The sequence below is a fragment of the Phallusia mammillata genome, chromosome 6, assembly GCF_965637545.1.
Source record: "Phallusia mammillata chromosome 6, kaPhaMamm4.hap1.1, whole genome shotgun sequence".
In the NCBI taxonomy this organism is placed as follows: Eukaryota; Metazoa; Chordata; class Ascidiacea; order Phlebobranchia; family Ascidiidae; genus Phallusia; species Phallusia mammillata.
The window spans coordinates 19,447,010-19,463,923 of record NC_137257.1 but is presented as its reverse complement, the minus strand read 5'-3'; the positions used below and the strand labels follow the sequence as shown (position 1 = coordinate 19,463,923).

The following is a 16,914-nucleotide window of genomic DNA, read 5'->3' as shown; positions in this document are numbered from 1 at the left end:
ATTTACTCATAGCTACCTGGCCTCAAATCAAGCACAGCAGTTACACGGCTTGCTGACGGGTGCCACAACAGACAAGACTGTTTACATTCCAAACGCAAGTGTGCGATGCGCTGGATTGCGCGATGTGCCAAACCGAAACGCGGAAAAAATGCGAAAAAGACTGCACAGTGCACAGGCGAAAAAGCAAGAAAAAAGTCACAAGCACTTGTACAGTGCCACGGGGAGCGTTGTATGTTACTGCTAATAGTCGGCCAATCTTTTCAGGAGCGGCGTCATGGCTGAGCGCCTGTGAGGCCTTAGTCAGTCAAGCGTGATGTTATCTTAAGCAGCCGTGAATAATGCGAAGCGCGCGAACACCAAGGCAGCAGGGGGGAGAGACACGGCTTTGCAAGAGCGCGTACAAATAGGTTGCCATTTCGATGTACTGTAAGGGGTGGAGACGAGTGAAGAGAGGTACTTTTATGAAGGGATGTGTTTTTTGACTATTCGATGGGCGTAGTTGTCTTAAATGGTGACAGATTCTGGCGTTTCATTAAACACGAAACGTTTTAATGTCTGGGGGCTAAAAATTGAACTCTTTTCAGCTGTTCAAAGAATGTTTTTTGCGCACTTCTCTTGGATTTTTTTTTCAATTGCTATTCATTTTTACCAACAATGGCAAACGTCGAATCGTTCAAGAAAAAATAGTCACGTCGCAATATGGGCATTGAGTTAAGATTTTAGCAGCTTTTCATCGTGAAAAATAACTTTTCAACAGAAATCGTTTTTCACTTTTTTTCCAAAACAAACCAATTCAAGCATAATACAGGTATATTGCAGCACCGTATTCTCACATTTCTCGCAAATAAAACACAAAACCCTACTGAGTCAAAATTTTAAATTGTCTATAAACACCCAGCGCTATGCATTTGTATTCCCAGTGAAGAAAACATAAACAAAGCATTACGGAAATTATTCTGTTGATGATCTGAGTCAGCAATTAGCCTACAAACTTCTGAAACTTCTCCAGACTTGCTAATGTTTTAAAACAAACAATCCAACTTCAACACATGGCTAACAAAACAAAAAATCTCTGTATTTTTGCATTTCTATCGCGTTATAAAGACAATAACTCCATTTTACAACCAACCAATGCAGAAAAGACCCAACGTAATGGGCAAACACCTGTCTAATATTTTTGCTTGGGTAAAATTGTCAAAATGTTGACTTATAGTTAACTTTCCTTGGGTGATTTCAATACATAGCCAACCACGCTACCCAACATAACGGCAAAAACCTGACATTTTAAGCAAGCTTTTTTTTGCAAAGCAAGAAAACCGAACCGTCCCGAGTTGCTCTGGCCTAAACCTCAGTTCAGCTAAACTAAAGTAAAGCCTCCAGAGCAGAGCGTTTTAATAGCCTTCTCCCGGAAGCAGACTGTGACATGGAAGGCTCAGGGTCAATAGTATGCGGCTAATGTCATTTGCTATAAATAAACCGCGCCTCTATTGTTAGGGTGCGAAAAATTGGCGACGTTATTTTCGATGGGCTACAATAGAAGCAAAGGCAAAAATGTAAATGCATCGAAAATCCCTGGTCCCATTTCAATCTAAATGTTTTGAATTAGGCACGTTGTGTATAATAGAATAAGTCACAAATTCCCCATATATTTTAGGGGTAGAATTTTCTTAGTAATCCTATTGTATTTTTTTCAATAATTTTAGTGTGTAGTTTGTACTTGAATTTCAACATAGTCGTTTATGTGGTACAAAAAGGGAAAAATATATTTTGAATTAATTTTCGTCGTCCACAAAGGTTGAAACTTATTTGGAAGGTTTTGCATTAAAGATTGACAACATACCAAGCAACACAGTCACCTTGCCATTCTAACGCCTACAAAATGCAGGAAATGTTTGTGCTGACTAACTGCTACGTTGAAACAAATGGCAAAAAGACAAATTGTAAATGACTTTAGGAAAGCGGATTTGACATGAAACGGCCTTTGGTTATATCCGACCTACGCGAAATATATTTTGTAAACATTGCAAGCTGTGGATTTATGCACTGCTCGACAGTTTGTACAATTGTAATGCACCAATGTTGTGAGCGTACAAGGTCTGCCATCGAAGTGACAACAAACATTTAAGCGAGATGCAGTAATATGTAGAAGCCTTAAAGTTCACAAAACAATTATTGAGTTCCATATAATCATCTTTGGCCTTTCCTCAGACAAGCACATTTAAGCACATCGGTTTCGCCTTTCATCAAAAGCACATTTTGCCGGTGTTAATCGTAAATTAACGATAACAATAACATAAGGTTTTGGAGCAAAATTTGGGACAATTTACCCGCGCATAACTTTTGGAGGTCATTGCCCAAAAGAACTCTAATGTTCAACAAAACAATCCCAAACTGTCGTGCTTCACAATATTTGACAAAAGTGTTGCCGAAATTATGCATATAAATTCTTACGATAACTAAATAAGAAAACATGCATTTGAGTCTGCTTTCCACCGAAACTGATTACACGAGACAACACGGAAATATGTTACTCATTGTCAATGTCCAAAACACCTTATTTAAATTTGTTAGTCACTACATACAAAAGAACGCAGAAACTAAACACTTACTTTCATTATACGGGTAAATATAGCCTATGTTGTTTCTATGACTGATATAACCGAAATTGATTGTCATAACCGAAAATATGACAATCAATTTTTATTTAGCAGTACCGCCCAAACCAAAACCGTTTACCTATGTGCTAACACGCCTATAATTACACGTGCTTAAAATAGCGCCCTGTTTTAGTCGCCATTGCAACAAATATGTAAATGTAAACAAACAACATCAAAAAAGTATAACATTGATCAGTTTAATAATAAAACTGTCTGGCATGATAATCTGGATATCTTTTTCTGTGTTGTTGTTTGCATATAAATTTCAAGGTAATACACATATAAGTTTCAATGCCAGTTAGTCATAGCCAGGCCAGGCCAGGCCAGGCCAATCACTTTCGTGCAAAACCTAGCCATAAACAGGAAAAAACACTTAATTTAGTTGCGGTCTGCTACTTTAACCCTCTTGTTCTAAACATAATGCAAAATGCGGGAACTAACACTAGGCTTGTAAAGTAAACCACTTAAACATGTAAATCACTTAAGAACAGAAAGATAGAACTGATTTAGATGTCCTAATATCAGTTGCTATACATAAAAACGAAAACTTGTTCGAACAACGTTTACAATTACAAAAAAAAAACTATGCTGTTTTGTGTAGAACTAACGTGCATTAACGCTGAAATACTACATTTGTTTAATTTCAAAATAACAATTGACTTACAATTCGTCGCCAATATCTGTTTTTAAAAACTAACGGGAAATTTCGATCTAAAAATAGTCTTTGCAGTATCAGCAGGTTCAAAGCCTCTAAAAACTGGTCTATCTGTCTTGTTTCGCTACAAACGACAGAAACGCTTTGACCTACTATCTTCACAAAGGCATTGCGAAAAGTGTATCTCAGCGTACCAGAAGTGTCAGTCATGCGACTTGGTGGCACGCGATTCGTACCAACTCGACAAGCAGCGACAGCAAAACTTGGATACTTTGCTCATATAAGGCGCACTCCCGAGTCCAGCGCTGGCACAATGTTATCCTGTGAACTGAAATTACTTCGAGTCGCGATGAACTTTGGATATCTGAAGCAATTCATGTTGTAGTGAAATGAAAGGTTGTCTGGTTGAACTAGTTGAAGTGGTGGTGTAAGCTGGCCCGTATTCAGGTCAGAATTTTGTTTTTGAATTTAAAGTTTGATTCTACCGAACAAACTAATTTGGCAGACAAGCTCAGACGTGGGGAATGAACACTTCAATACAATATATACCCTTGTACGCGTACAATTACTATGTGCATTCGTTGAAAGAAAGAAATTACGACGCCTTTATGCAATAAACTCGAACCCTATCAACAACGTCCTGGTTAATTGCACACGTAGAAAATAAACGCTAGGCGCATACACAACGCTTTTTTGGCTTTGGCAAACTAAAGTGGAATTTGAGTACTAGTCAACCCTTACATGTCCCTAATCCAAAACCTAGGGCACCTTGAACAACACGATGAAGCAGTGGGGATAACCCAACATTCTAGCAAGCAAATCATTATTCGTGTTGAACTCGGTATGCATTGGTGACCTCTTCTTCAATCACGCAATTAATTAAGAGTACTTCCAAATCCAAAATGAGCGATTTTACACAAACGAGATATGACTGATTGCAATTTGCATGCAATTATTTCTTAATTGAATAAATGCACAAAGACATAATAACCAACTGATAAGATTTTAGCACGTGTTGGTTTGATTAGGAATCGGCAAACACCACTACAAAGCACTTATTTCCTATCGACTTAACACGGCCATTCAGTTTAAGTACAAAGCAAGCACGTTTTAAGACTTGGAGAATGAAAGTCATACTATTGTGTCCCTTCCCAAAACAGGTTGATTATCAGTAAATTCAAAAGTAAACTTACGCAACAGTAAATATTACTTAGTTACTGATACCAGCAACAAGTTGAGAAACAGAGATCGACAAAGGCGTAAACATAACTGACTGACACTGACAGAAAATTTCGCACAACCTGACAACAGAAACAAACATCACTAGTCAGCTAATCCAGTTGACAGCAATACGTTAAGGAACTAAAAAACGAAGCATGCACCTACACAGCTAATCAATCATCGAAAATGGTAGAGGATTAGGCGAGGCGTAAACAGCAGTGTAGGAAACCATGAACTTATTTTCTGGCGCTGAAACTCAGATAACTCAACTCACGTCACTCTCTAGGGGTAAAGCTTACCTGCGGTTTAAGGTTCTGACTTGGTTTGCGTGCCGTTTTGAGCTCATGGTCTGCTAAGCATTCTCTAGGTGCGTTCTGTTTGTTTATCACCGAATGTGAATCGATCTAACTAACTGCGTATTGTAGAAGAGCAAAGAATTTCAAGCTAAATCTCAACCCCACTCAAACCAAACAAGTTGAAACATACAGACCAGTTTAATTTCAAAATTCCAACCTTTGGTAGATATGGTGGATAAAAACTTTAGACTTTAACCAAAAACGCCTAATCCTCAAATTCAATTTATAGTTAAAAATGAAAAAAAAACACAAAAGAATAACAGAAATACACAATTTAAATACCGACGTACGGATGAAACACAACAGCTGGATTTGCTCTACAAGACTTTGAACCAAACAATTGCAACCCTAAATTTCAATTTTTTGTCAAAGAAAATCAAAGAAATTACACAATGTGAATGCTGCAGTACGAATCAACGTAATAGGTCGACTTACTTTTTAATACCACAAACATTACACAATCCTAAACTTCTTTTTATGGTAGAATTTTAAAACCTAACCAAATACCTTGAATACAAATATTTTGAATGCTGATTTACTGATCAAACGCGTTAGGCTTAGGTTGATCTGTAATCAAAGACGAGGTTCGTTCCGGCGGATTTGAAATCTGCTATGAGCAATTATGACTAGTTGTTAGTCATAAGAGCAGAGCATGAGTAAACAGATTCCCGAAGGATGTAGAGCAACACTTCAAGCACAAACGAGAAAAGCGTAACACTCTGAAATTACTGTAAGTGTAAGTTGTTTTGAGACGAAATTTTAGTGAATGAAAAAAATACACGCAAGAACTCTGCCAGTTTTGTTGTTGATCAAATTACAGAGTATTTTTGTGTGTGTCTATTTAGACATAGACACTTTATTAAATGTACACAACCACTTATGTTGGATCAGTAAGTCTCAACATTCGTGCGCTCGCAAAGGTTTTCAAGAAATTTCTTGAGTGGCAAAAATAAACCAAAAACTGTTTCAAGAATTCACATGAAATGCTAAAATAAAACTGACAAGGGTTTTTACGGTTCAGTTTTAAAAACGTGATTGATAATATATTTTAAATCATACTGAAACATTACTTTTTTACGAATAACTTTAAACAGCCTTTATTTATAAGCAAATAGCGTAACTGCAAAGCCACGTGCATCTCTGGTTATGAAACCTTAGTTTTTGTTTCGCCCTCATAAAACTCGGTTTTCCATTGGGTGATGGTTCTATTGTCTCGTAGTTTTGTCACTAGCGAAATCACTTTATTGAAAGTGGATGTGAAAACTAAACTAACAGAAATGTCGTAACAATAAAAACGAAACCTAAGAATAGGCAAAACCAAGTTTCATGAAACCGCAAATAGTCTTTCGGTCACAAGCGTGAAAATGAAACTTGGCTTAGTCTAGTTTCGATGTTGAAACTGAAGTTTCGAGGTTAAAGGCTAAAATCTAGTATATATGGTCCACATAAGCAATTGCTAAAATGTTTGCAATAAAATATATTTAATTCATAAAATCTGTCCAAGTGATCAGTTTCAATTAAGCTACTTTTAGACCAGAGTCTAATGTTCACAAGCATACCTTGTAAAAGTTGTAAACACAAATACAACAACTTGATAGTTTTGTACAATAAACTAAACCAAATTTAATGAGAAACAGAGAATAGCGTTTGAGTGAACATGTGAATGTTTAAAAGCGATGCAGAGTAGATTAACAAATCGCCAACAATAAATATAACACGAAATAAGGAGGCATGAGGTGACATCAAGTATATAAAGATGACCCATGGCAGGTATCATAACAGCGTTGTTTTTGCTTTCATGTCATCGACACCAATCCGCCGCTCGATTGTGTACATAGATATTTCTCGGCTTAGCATCGATCGTAGGTTAGGAGCACGATAAACGTGATTGGCGAACGGGGATGTGACTCGGAACGTTTAAAGCCGAGAAAAAAGCTTGAACGACTTTGCATAAAGCGAAACACTGTTAAAGAACAGTAAACAGTGAAATTGTGCTTTTATTACTAATTCGCTTATAGTTCGATCGTAGGTTAGGAGCACGATAAACGTGATTGGCGAACGGGGATGTGATTCGGAACGTTTAAAGCCGAGAAAAAAGCTTGAACGACTTTGCGTAAAGCGAAACACTGTTAAAGAACAGTAAACAGTGAAATTGTGCTTTTATTACTAATTCGCTTATAGTTATAGTTAAGAATTAAAAGCCGGTTTTAAATATGCTCCAATTAACACTTTTTGCGGGATAACTTACAGTATTTTCCATTAATTGACATTCGACTTCTATCATTTCTACCCTGTTTTGGAACTCTTTTTCTCTAAACAAAACTTGAAGCTTTTTGCAAAATTTGGTCACTATTTTAGAAAATATTTACCACCTCATGTTCATAACAGCGCACGAAAACAGGTAGATTATTTTAAAACGTGGAATTTTACGGCAGAAATAACTTTTTTGCGATTCTTACCCAAACAACTGGTAGAACAGATTCAACGTGATTGTTACCAAATCGAAAGAAACAATACAATTTGAGCTATCGATCAAATGAAACAAATACGCACCTTGCTAACCATAGAACACAGCGCTGCTATTGACATAATAAAAATGCCTGTTAACCACTTTTAATTACGATGCAAAGGCTTCAAGCGTTTTGGTGCCGCATTCACTACAAAATCATTGCTCGAGGTCGCCACCCAGTGTCTGTGAAAGTTTTGAAAGTGACATTTCAAGCAAACCGGTAAACTCAAAAAACTTGCATAACAATAACACCAAAGCCACCAATAATGGTTGCAAAGGTTTTTTTATGTGGGCAGTCATCCACTGTTTAAATAGGGATCGGGTCAACAGATTCTAAAATCAATTGAAAACATTTCAAAAAACTCTTCGTTTGACAGTAGCCATAACCGGATAGCAAAAGCAAAATCGAAAGGCAATTCTATAAAGAATAGTACGACCTTGAATATTTATAACAACACCAATAAACACATTAGTGAATTAAAGTATAGTGCGGTTTAACAGGTGATTACAACCCGATAAGCAACAAAATTATCGAGTTACTACGTAGCAAAGCAAATTATCACCTGTGATAATGATAGTAATTGACACCTTTGATATTTGGAAACAGACCAACGTCAATGCTTTGAGTCACAGCCAAAATTTACCGTCGATTTGGATTGTTTAAGATGAACATAAATTCAGCGCCTTCAATGGGCCTGGCGTACTGTGATCGATTTGGATTGTTTAGAAATTTTACACATTTGGAAGGCCTTACAGTTATGAGACTTCTAAATTAAAAACATGGAAGCAAAATTGCCAGAGTTTATGCATACATTGGCGGAATATTTTCTCTAACATACATTATTTAAAACTCACTCTCTCATTTTAAGCTTTGACTGTCAACTAACATGTCATTCCAACAACGACAAGAGCCACATAAATTCAATTCCAATGGTTGCATTAGCTCCAACTCAAAATAAGTAATGTGCAGACAGTGTAGGCCTACACTATTTCCACTTACATCATTTTCTTTAACATGCCTATCCCATATGACCAAATTTGTTACTGTTTTTACAAGTTATCCCTAAACCATGTCAAACATATACACTGGTAAGAAACCCGTCAATTTCATAGCAATTCGCATTGTCGACTAACAAACATGACGCTTCTTTTGGAAAAAACGCACGCAAGGTCATGGTATACAAGATGCATGTTGTAATGCATTTGAATCCATCGTGGCTTTCACCTTCGCGTGTGAATCGATAAGGGGTAAAAAACGTGTTTAACTATAGTTTGGCGTTCTTAGGCACATACAACCAAAGTAAACCATTTATCTAGTTTTCAACTTTCCACACAAATAGCATTCAGGTGCTTTCAAACATTTCTTGGGCATCTACTTGTTATTTCCCATGTCTCAAGAAGTTCACATCATGTGAAATAGAGCAATTTATAAGCAACAAAATTTGGACCTATTTGAATTTACGAAGGACTAGTACGACAATCAACTTGCCCACATTGATTGAAGAGTAATTAAGGCTTGCTAAGAAACAGAGTAGTTATTCTCAATGTTCCGTATTTCAAGTGGTTCGGTTCAATTTCGCTAAGTGGACGACCAATATGTAGTACTACTGCTACTGTAGTTGTGGTTACTGATTCCAGCCACTTGAGGACTTGAATATTATACTATAATAACATCCGATATTGTGCCATGCAGTTCTACTATGTTAAAACAAGTACACTGCAGAAATTAGATTTTACAAAATACAAGGAGTTAATTATGTAGACAATTTTTACCAGTATTTCTTATGTCACGCAATTAACTCATAAATTATATGATATTTTTTTCACCTAAAGAACTTATAGTTAACATTACCTTTACACGTAGAACGAAGCTTAAAACGGTGCAGAAATAAGAGTGATACAACACTGGGTCAAATCATTTTGAATGGAACACTAACTATGCATATATTATTTTAGTATTCGTTAAACTTGCCAAACTCGGGACATTTTGACCGAAATTCAAATCCAAACTTTAGGGTTTTGTCCACACAAAAATGTTTTTGCATTTGTAAATTATGCATGCCCGAGGGCGTGCAAGTGTTTTTTTACCGTTCCACCTGTCAGACGCTGTGTACTTAGGTAGCTAAAGCCGAAAGTACAAGCCCTGAATCCAGGCCATACCCGATTTTGTAACAAAACCCGTATTACGACCAAAAGTACGAGCATAAAACTAGCATAAAAAACCGGCTAGGCCCCCAACCTATCTACTGTTTATGGAAAGGGCTATGAGAAACAAAAACAAATACTATAATAATTGCATTAAAGACCTATGCAGTTATTCTCGATTGCTCCCTCGTCCACATTATAGGAAATATAGAGGAAGAATTTTGCAAGGTGTCTTTTGAAATTGATGGGCAATGAATGGCAAAAGGCCCTATGCAACGAAGCAGTTGCAAATTACACCGCTATATGAAGCGCTTTGGCAATGAGCCAGCGCAGGGGTGGGGAACATTTGGTTAAGTGTTAACGGAAGGCAGAACGCAGACGGTGCATGGACCCATTTTACGAGGCAAGAGTGTAATAAGAGATGGAGAAAACGTGCAGTGGTGACGCACGAAACACCCAAACTCCTCGATCCAGTTCGGGGAAAGAAGTCGCCCTGGATCAACCGACGCTTCTTGCTGAAAAGCCAGGCTGCCAAGTGACAATCAATAATGCATAAAACACATATAGGGCGCTTTTCCGCTACAGCCAAGCGTGTGAACATGTTGGGAAACTGAAAACTATATGCTTGAGTTTAGGTACATTAGAAACAGACTTGGAACGTATAGCTTGTTTGAAAACAACTTTCAGTTAGCTGATATACGAATCCATATGCAGTGAATACATTCCATTGCAGACATTTTAACAATTACGTTAGTTATAAGCAGGGTTGCCATACCGTCCTCATTTCTAAGATTTGTCCTTATTTCTAAGATTTGTCCTTATTTTGAAGGACAATGTCTTAGAAAAATTGTATTGTCCTTATTTCTAAGAAATGTCCTGCTTTTTGACTTACATCCTTATTTTGTCTTATTTTTTAACAAACACAAGTCAAATCCCTGCTACAAGTAAAAGTTAACCTAGACCTATGCTGTTGTGAGATGCACGAAGTATTTTTAACAAACAAGGAGTTGCTGAAACAAATTGTTTCTGGCCAAAAATTCGCACGTGATATGTCATGGTTCGTATAAATGCAAAGATTTCTCTAAAAACGTTTGTTTCGTTTGGCAAGAAAATCTAATTTTTCAGCTGTCCTTATTTAATGGTTTACGTCGATAGCAACCCTGGTTATAAGTGATAACTCCAGCGATTGTTAAAATATTTGTCAAAAACATATTCACGTGATACAAGCTATCTCACTGTTTTGTTTTTACCGATGTCAACTTCTGTATTACAAACTTCACAAAACGCTAGGAAGTGTTTCTTAACCTGTGGGTATTAGTATTTTTTGAGCGTAGTTGAATACCCATTGTGTGCTTTCATGACGACGTCTTTATGTGACGTCATACTTTAGGGGAGAATCGTAAAACGGTTAAGAACCGCTGTGGGAGGGAACAACAATTTCAAGAAAGAGAATGTCCGAAAATTTGTGTCACTTCATATTTCAACAGTGGCAACTGTATTCCATATGTTCGAAAGTTCACAGCTGAAACCAAATTAGAAAAATACGAAACCCATCTATAAACAAACCATTACGTTACTTCCATAATCACACCGTATTAGAAACTATGACTCTGTCAAGTAGCTCACAGGTTTCGAAGAAAATTCGGGGGCTGGCTATTTTAGACAACGATGACATAAGATCTACGTTAAACGATAGATCAACTACTTCAAGAAAGGTCATTCAGAAAGCGTTGATGAAACGATAAGACAAAGGACTGCATTAAATATTCAACCAAATCTTATATACCTGATCCAACACCAACACTATACCTTTAGTTAACCTAACATGTTGGGTAACAAGTTTCCATAGAAATGGGCTTCAACTCATTTAGCTTAAACCTCATTACCGCCTGCAAACTTATTAGAAATATAACACAGCCGCTGAGTAGAAATGGCGCCAACCCAACCTAAACCACAAGAGAAGCTGGTCAAGCACAACATAGGTGGCTCGCGAAAAACAAACACATGACAAATAGGCGTGGCGCAGTAGGCCACCGTATTGCCCTTTTCAATAAATGACAGCACATGGAGAATGGAGATGAATGCGACATAATTCGTGACCTAATCAAAGAGTTCAAGACTGACAACTGCTCTTAACATCGAAGGGGCATTGGTCTTGAACAAACAAAACGGCATTTGTTCTGGATATGTATATGGGCCATTGTGATGTTTGTACACAGACAGTTCATTACAGAGCGGCTTGTCAACCCACCAAGAAGTACGCTTCACTTTCAAGTCGCTGGTCATCAAAAACCTATTTGGCAAGCGTTGTTGAATTCTAACACACAATTTTTGTGAATGAAAAGTTTCTTTGCGACAAATCTAGTACCACAACGGTAAAAAGGTAGCGAAATAATAGCATTGCGTTTTGACTGTAAAAAAATTGTTTGAAGCTCAAAAAAATTCTGTATTTTATCAATAGAATTTGAAAAATAGGAGGAAAACTATATTGAAAATTTTACCTAACACCTACACCCTGTATAAATGAACGCCTATGAGTTTTAAACCCTTATAACCTGCACTATTGTGTTTTGACTGTCATGGGCACACAGTGCTGTTGCTGTGCAATTCATCATTAGAGAGAGAAAGAGAACACGCGGGCGAACTAAGTAATTAGCAGATGAATATCCGCCGATTGTGAAGCAAATCACTTGCTAAGTTGTCATCATTAGGAACGCCCGTTCGGGCCAACAAAACGAACAGTCGTTCTCTTCTCGTTTATCAGCGTCTTCGGCATGTTAAGATCTTGCTGAAGTGCAGAACGGCGTCTTAAGGCAATCACTGGAGTGATCAGTAGGCCTTATCAGCGCCCGTTGTCAATGAATAACTTTGCTTGCGGATATCCTTATGATGATACGCTTGTGGTAGGCTGGGATAACACACCCAACCTTAGCAAAGTGTACACAAAACCGTATAGCAGAATATGCAGCAATTGTGTACTTTGCCACTTAGCGCTAATACACCAGTCAGCGAGGCGGGAAAAATAGAAGGTTGATTGGAATATTTGAAATTGCGTGCATTTGTGAAATAAAAACGGGACTCACCACACAAAGTACACCACATCAAAAAGGATGATGAATTTACATGCGGTATAAGCCAAAGCTTGATTGTACTCTCAAAAAACTGTTAAATATCTCTTACCGGGTCCGCATCCGAACAGGAAAATTGTCGTCAAAAACATCAATATCCTCCATGGTTTGGTACGGTCCCAAAGTGTGATTTAAGATAAACAGAAAATAGCCCTAAACATTCCTAAAATCTACAGTTTCAAATACGTTCATTCTCGGAAGAACAGCAATCCAACTTAACAGCCTTGGCAGCAGTTAAGACTGCGACAATAGGAATCGTTGTAATTACACTGCAGTAAAAGGCAAGCAAACCACGTCACTTGCAAGTGGTTAAGCACGACCCAATCAATCCCAGTATTGTCATCGACAAGGCACAGCGGCCAAATAACGAAGTTTCTGCGAGAAACAAGTGCCAAATATAGTTGCAGAAAAAACGCACTGCGACGGGTATAGAAACTGCAGCACGAAAAGTATAGATGTGTGCCACATGATATTATGTCTAAACTTAGGCAACTTTCAGTTACAATGCAGCAATGGAAATCCTTCAATCATAATGACACAAACTTATTCAATGTTAAAAGTTGGTTATATTCAATCCGCATTGCAGAGACGACAGGTATGAATTTAATGCAAATATCCAAATGATGGTGTCTACCAAACGCAACATTAATACTATGTCTCAAGAATAGTGTGTACTGTCTGCAGCTCATCATGTATTGGCGCGAAGATTTTTTATGTATAACATGTTTACACAGTTTGTTTCTGGAAGCGGAATTTTGGTCAAGACATCAAATTCAAAATGTCACTTTGTTCACATATGATGTTCAATTAACACAAGCCGCTAATGAAACGAACGCTTCGGTTAGGGAAAAATTCGAGTCTCCGAAATTTTGACAAAACCATCTTGAAATATGTTTAAGCAAACATGACCTATTGTTAGCACGCTTATATCAACAGAATTAACAGAAAAATCAGAGGTGACCTCGCTACGATAGTTGGACAGCTGATATATCTGTCGTCAAACTTGTCAAAGAGACTTCTGATCCACTATATCCTATTAGTATTTAAGCAGACCAGGCGATGAGCGTTAATGCCATGCATCGCATTAAGATTATTATCATTCCCCAATAATATCCTGACTGAAGAGATATATTGATTGTCATACCACTTTGAAAACGTGTTTGAAGCAAATCAAACCTGCTGCTCTTTGGTCTATGTGGCCATGGTAATTTTTAAAATAAAATTGTCCAAAACGACGAAGCTTTTCTACAAGTTGCAAAACTGCATGAATATTTATGTACAAATTGACTTTTACGAATGGCTTGGCTTATGTTTCTAAGAAAACCAGACTGGAAAATTCAACAGATAAAGCTGTTGCTGTCAAGTATGGTATCAACCTTATAGAGCTTTTCTGGAAATTGTATTGTTGTACCACGTTTCAACGTTCAAGGACAACGTATTAAGGATTGTCAGAAAAGCTTTGGATGGTTGACAGATCGGAAAAGTAGATTCAATAAAAATAATACAACTTTGACGAAAAGAGGGTTGGAAGTCGTACGTTTTAATGCAAGTGATTTAACCAAAATTGTGTTGGTAAACGTTTGCAACAAATTATATGTAGTATTTTAAAGACATGAAAAAATATTGGGCCAGAATAATTGTCTTTTTAAAGATATTTTTTTTATTGATACAATATTTTTATTCAACGTGCATAGAGCTAAGTAGAACCGGACGTTCCTAAAGAACACTTACATCAGTATGACATCTGGTGTTTTGACAGTTGGATAAGAGGCTTGGACAAAATACGCGATGCGGTGTGAAGTTAATAGTCTGAAAATACCCGTTTCAGGGCACGAATGTCTTCATAATCAATCTTATTGCTGCCACGTAATTGCGCGTTTCTCCTAGCACGAAAGTATATGACTCGATGGTAACAACGCCTTGCCGCAAAAGGTTTGGCAATTGGGACGAATCACAAGCAGAACGCTAAAAGGGACAAGAACCTCTTAACCACGGTTACATGCTTTTATTCCGAGCAGGAAGTATTTGAGAATCAGAAGGTCTTGAGAACTTGCTCTGGTACAGTTCATGCTCAAATCCTTCACTATTGTAGTTTCACAAAACATAGAAGAGTGCAGACGGGATTACTTTTCCTTGGTGCATTGCTTTACTTACCATTTGCATTACTTTAAACTTGAAATTTCTGAACACAACAAGCCATGGTCATTTTCAACACTCAAACTGTCATGCCCAGAAGTAGTAACGTCCCCTACTTGATTGACAGCCCTGGCTAGACTAATTGCCAATAATTGGACAATGCTCACAGTCTCAAATGGCTTGGTGTTAATTGTCTGCACGTTTTGGTTGAGGCCACCCCAATAATTGTATTTAATTCATAGGTTTGACTGTGAACCATTTTACAGTGTAGCAGATCAAACACAGCAGTTTTCACACAACAAAGTTTGAAAGTGTACTAACAATGAACATAAAACTCTGGCAAATGTTTCTCATTGATATTCTCACTCTAAATATCAACATTTTTCTTGTTGCTGCCTTTCATATAAAAACCTACCAAACAATCTTCTTTCCACCACTGCTGCTGAAATGTCTGATGTAACTGTTAATTCTATGTAGTAAATACAGCATATGCATCCCTAAGCCTTATTAAGCGAAAGCATGCATGTCATTCAAAGAAAAAAATGATTCATATGTTTCTGGGTAGATAACCTTAAAACTCCCATAACATAACTCACCAGGCATATGGCAGAAACATTGATCCTTGAATAAAGACTGAACCACACATAAGAATGTACCAGCATCTACATGGGTCATCTTTCCTGCAATGGTTCAAAAATACCAAAGTATATTCTAGTTTAACACTTATATGTACATATAGCACCATTCAATTTAATGATATAAAATGAGGTCATGCCTTTTAGCGAACGATTTTGCCTACTGTTTTAACCTTTTAGAATGTTCAATTGACCCCCAATTACGGACCTATAATAAACACCAATACCATCAAAACACATGCCCTGAAAATGATTGCTAAGGTCTTACCGAAAGAGAATTTCATTTGCATTGTGTGTTTCGTATCGGGCCAGGGAACATAGGGTTCGGAGACTTTGCTCCTTCATGCTGGAAAGTGTTTCCAGTCGACATAGGGAAGAGTATATGACACTGAGTTCCTGTAACAATCATGCACAAATATTAATATGAACCCTAGCTGAATGTGTTAGATGACATATAATGGGCACATCACACAGGTCAGGTATAGTAGAATGACAGGGACATTCCATTGCATAATATCACATCAAAAGCCATGCAAGCTTAAAATATTAGAAAGGGATCAGCTTGCATGAAAAATATATTACAATATAATCCTACTACAAGGAAAAAGAAAGAATTCCAGTGATATATTTCTTAATGAGAATCTTATCATTTTCACAATTATCAAACAATAGGAATGTATACCACTGTGAAACAGAAAAGTTTTGGTACAAAAATAAAGAAAACCTTTCTTGACAGTGGAAATACCTTCAATCTGAAGCTGCAGAATTAATAGGCAAACTTTACTGATGCTTGAACATGTTCGCCATTATTAAAAGTAAACATATGAATACATGAATCTATACATATGTCAGTCAAGAATTATAATAGGTCAAACTGATACTTAATGAGAATTCTTCCATCTACTTAGAATTAAATGACCCTTTTTCCTTTTTTTAATCAATAACTACCACGTCAAAGACCATCATGAACAAACTTTTCTCACCCTTTCAGTGCGTTTCTGTGTTGGAGTTCGGAGTGCAAACAGCAACTCCTTGTCCAAACTTCCCAGAGACATCTTTATCAAGGGTTGTATATCCAAGTGCTAGAGTTTAATCAGCTTCATTCTATCCAGGCACATCGTGCTGTGCAATAGTAGTCACCATTACCCAAACACAGTAGTTTCAGAGATTATTGGTTATCAAAAGTTGGTCTATATTCAAATCTCTGCAAAATAATGAAGTTAAGAAACATATTTTACAAATTAAGTATATATAACATATCAAGTACGTGCTACTGCCAAAAAAACAACAAGCAGTTAACACAGAGATTTTTGGTTTCTTTGTTAAACCATTCTTGTGATCCAAACATGCTAAAACACTATACATATGTGTAAGAATGTTCTAGAAAACAGCAATGTGTGGTGATATTAGTAGCCAACTTGATATTGTCATAGAAGCTGACAAAAAAAATTACAAATGAAGTTTTGCAATTT

General features: G+C 37.1%; 1 protein-coding gene across 4 annotated transcripts in view; it reads right to left on the bottom strand.

The window, feature by feature from the left end:
• Nucleotides 1-16,665, bottom strand: part of LOC145234801 (rap guanine nucleotide exchange factor 6-like) — a 49,302-nt gene extending 32,637 nt beyond the window's left edge. For all 4 annotated transcript variants that reach the window (XM_080099539.1, XM_080099541.1, XM_080099540.1 and 1 more), the window contains exons 1-3: nt 16,426-16,665; nt 15,711-15,838; nt 15,404-15,487 (exon numbers count right to left, since the gene is read on the bottom strand). In XM_080099539.1, the coding sequence (XP_079955665.1) occupies nt 15,404-15,487; nt 15,711-15,838; nt 16,426-16,497 (284 nt within the window). In that variant the 5' untranslated portion in view covers nt 16,498-16,665. The remainder of the gene's footprint in view (nt 1-15,403; nt 15,488-15,710; nt 15,839-16,425) is intronic.
• Between the last annotated feature and the right edge of the window lie 249 nt (nt 16,666-16,914).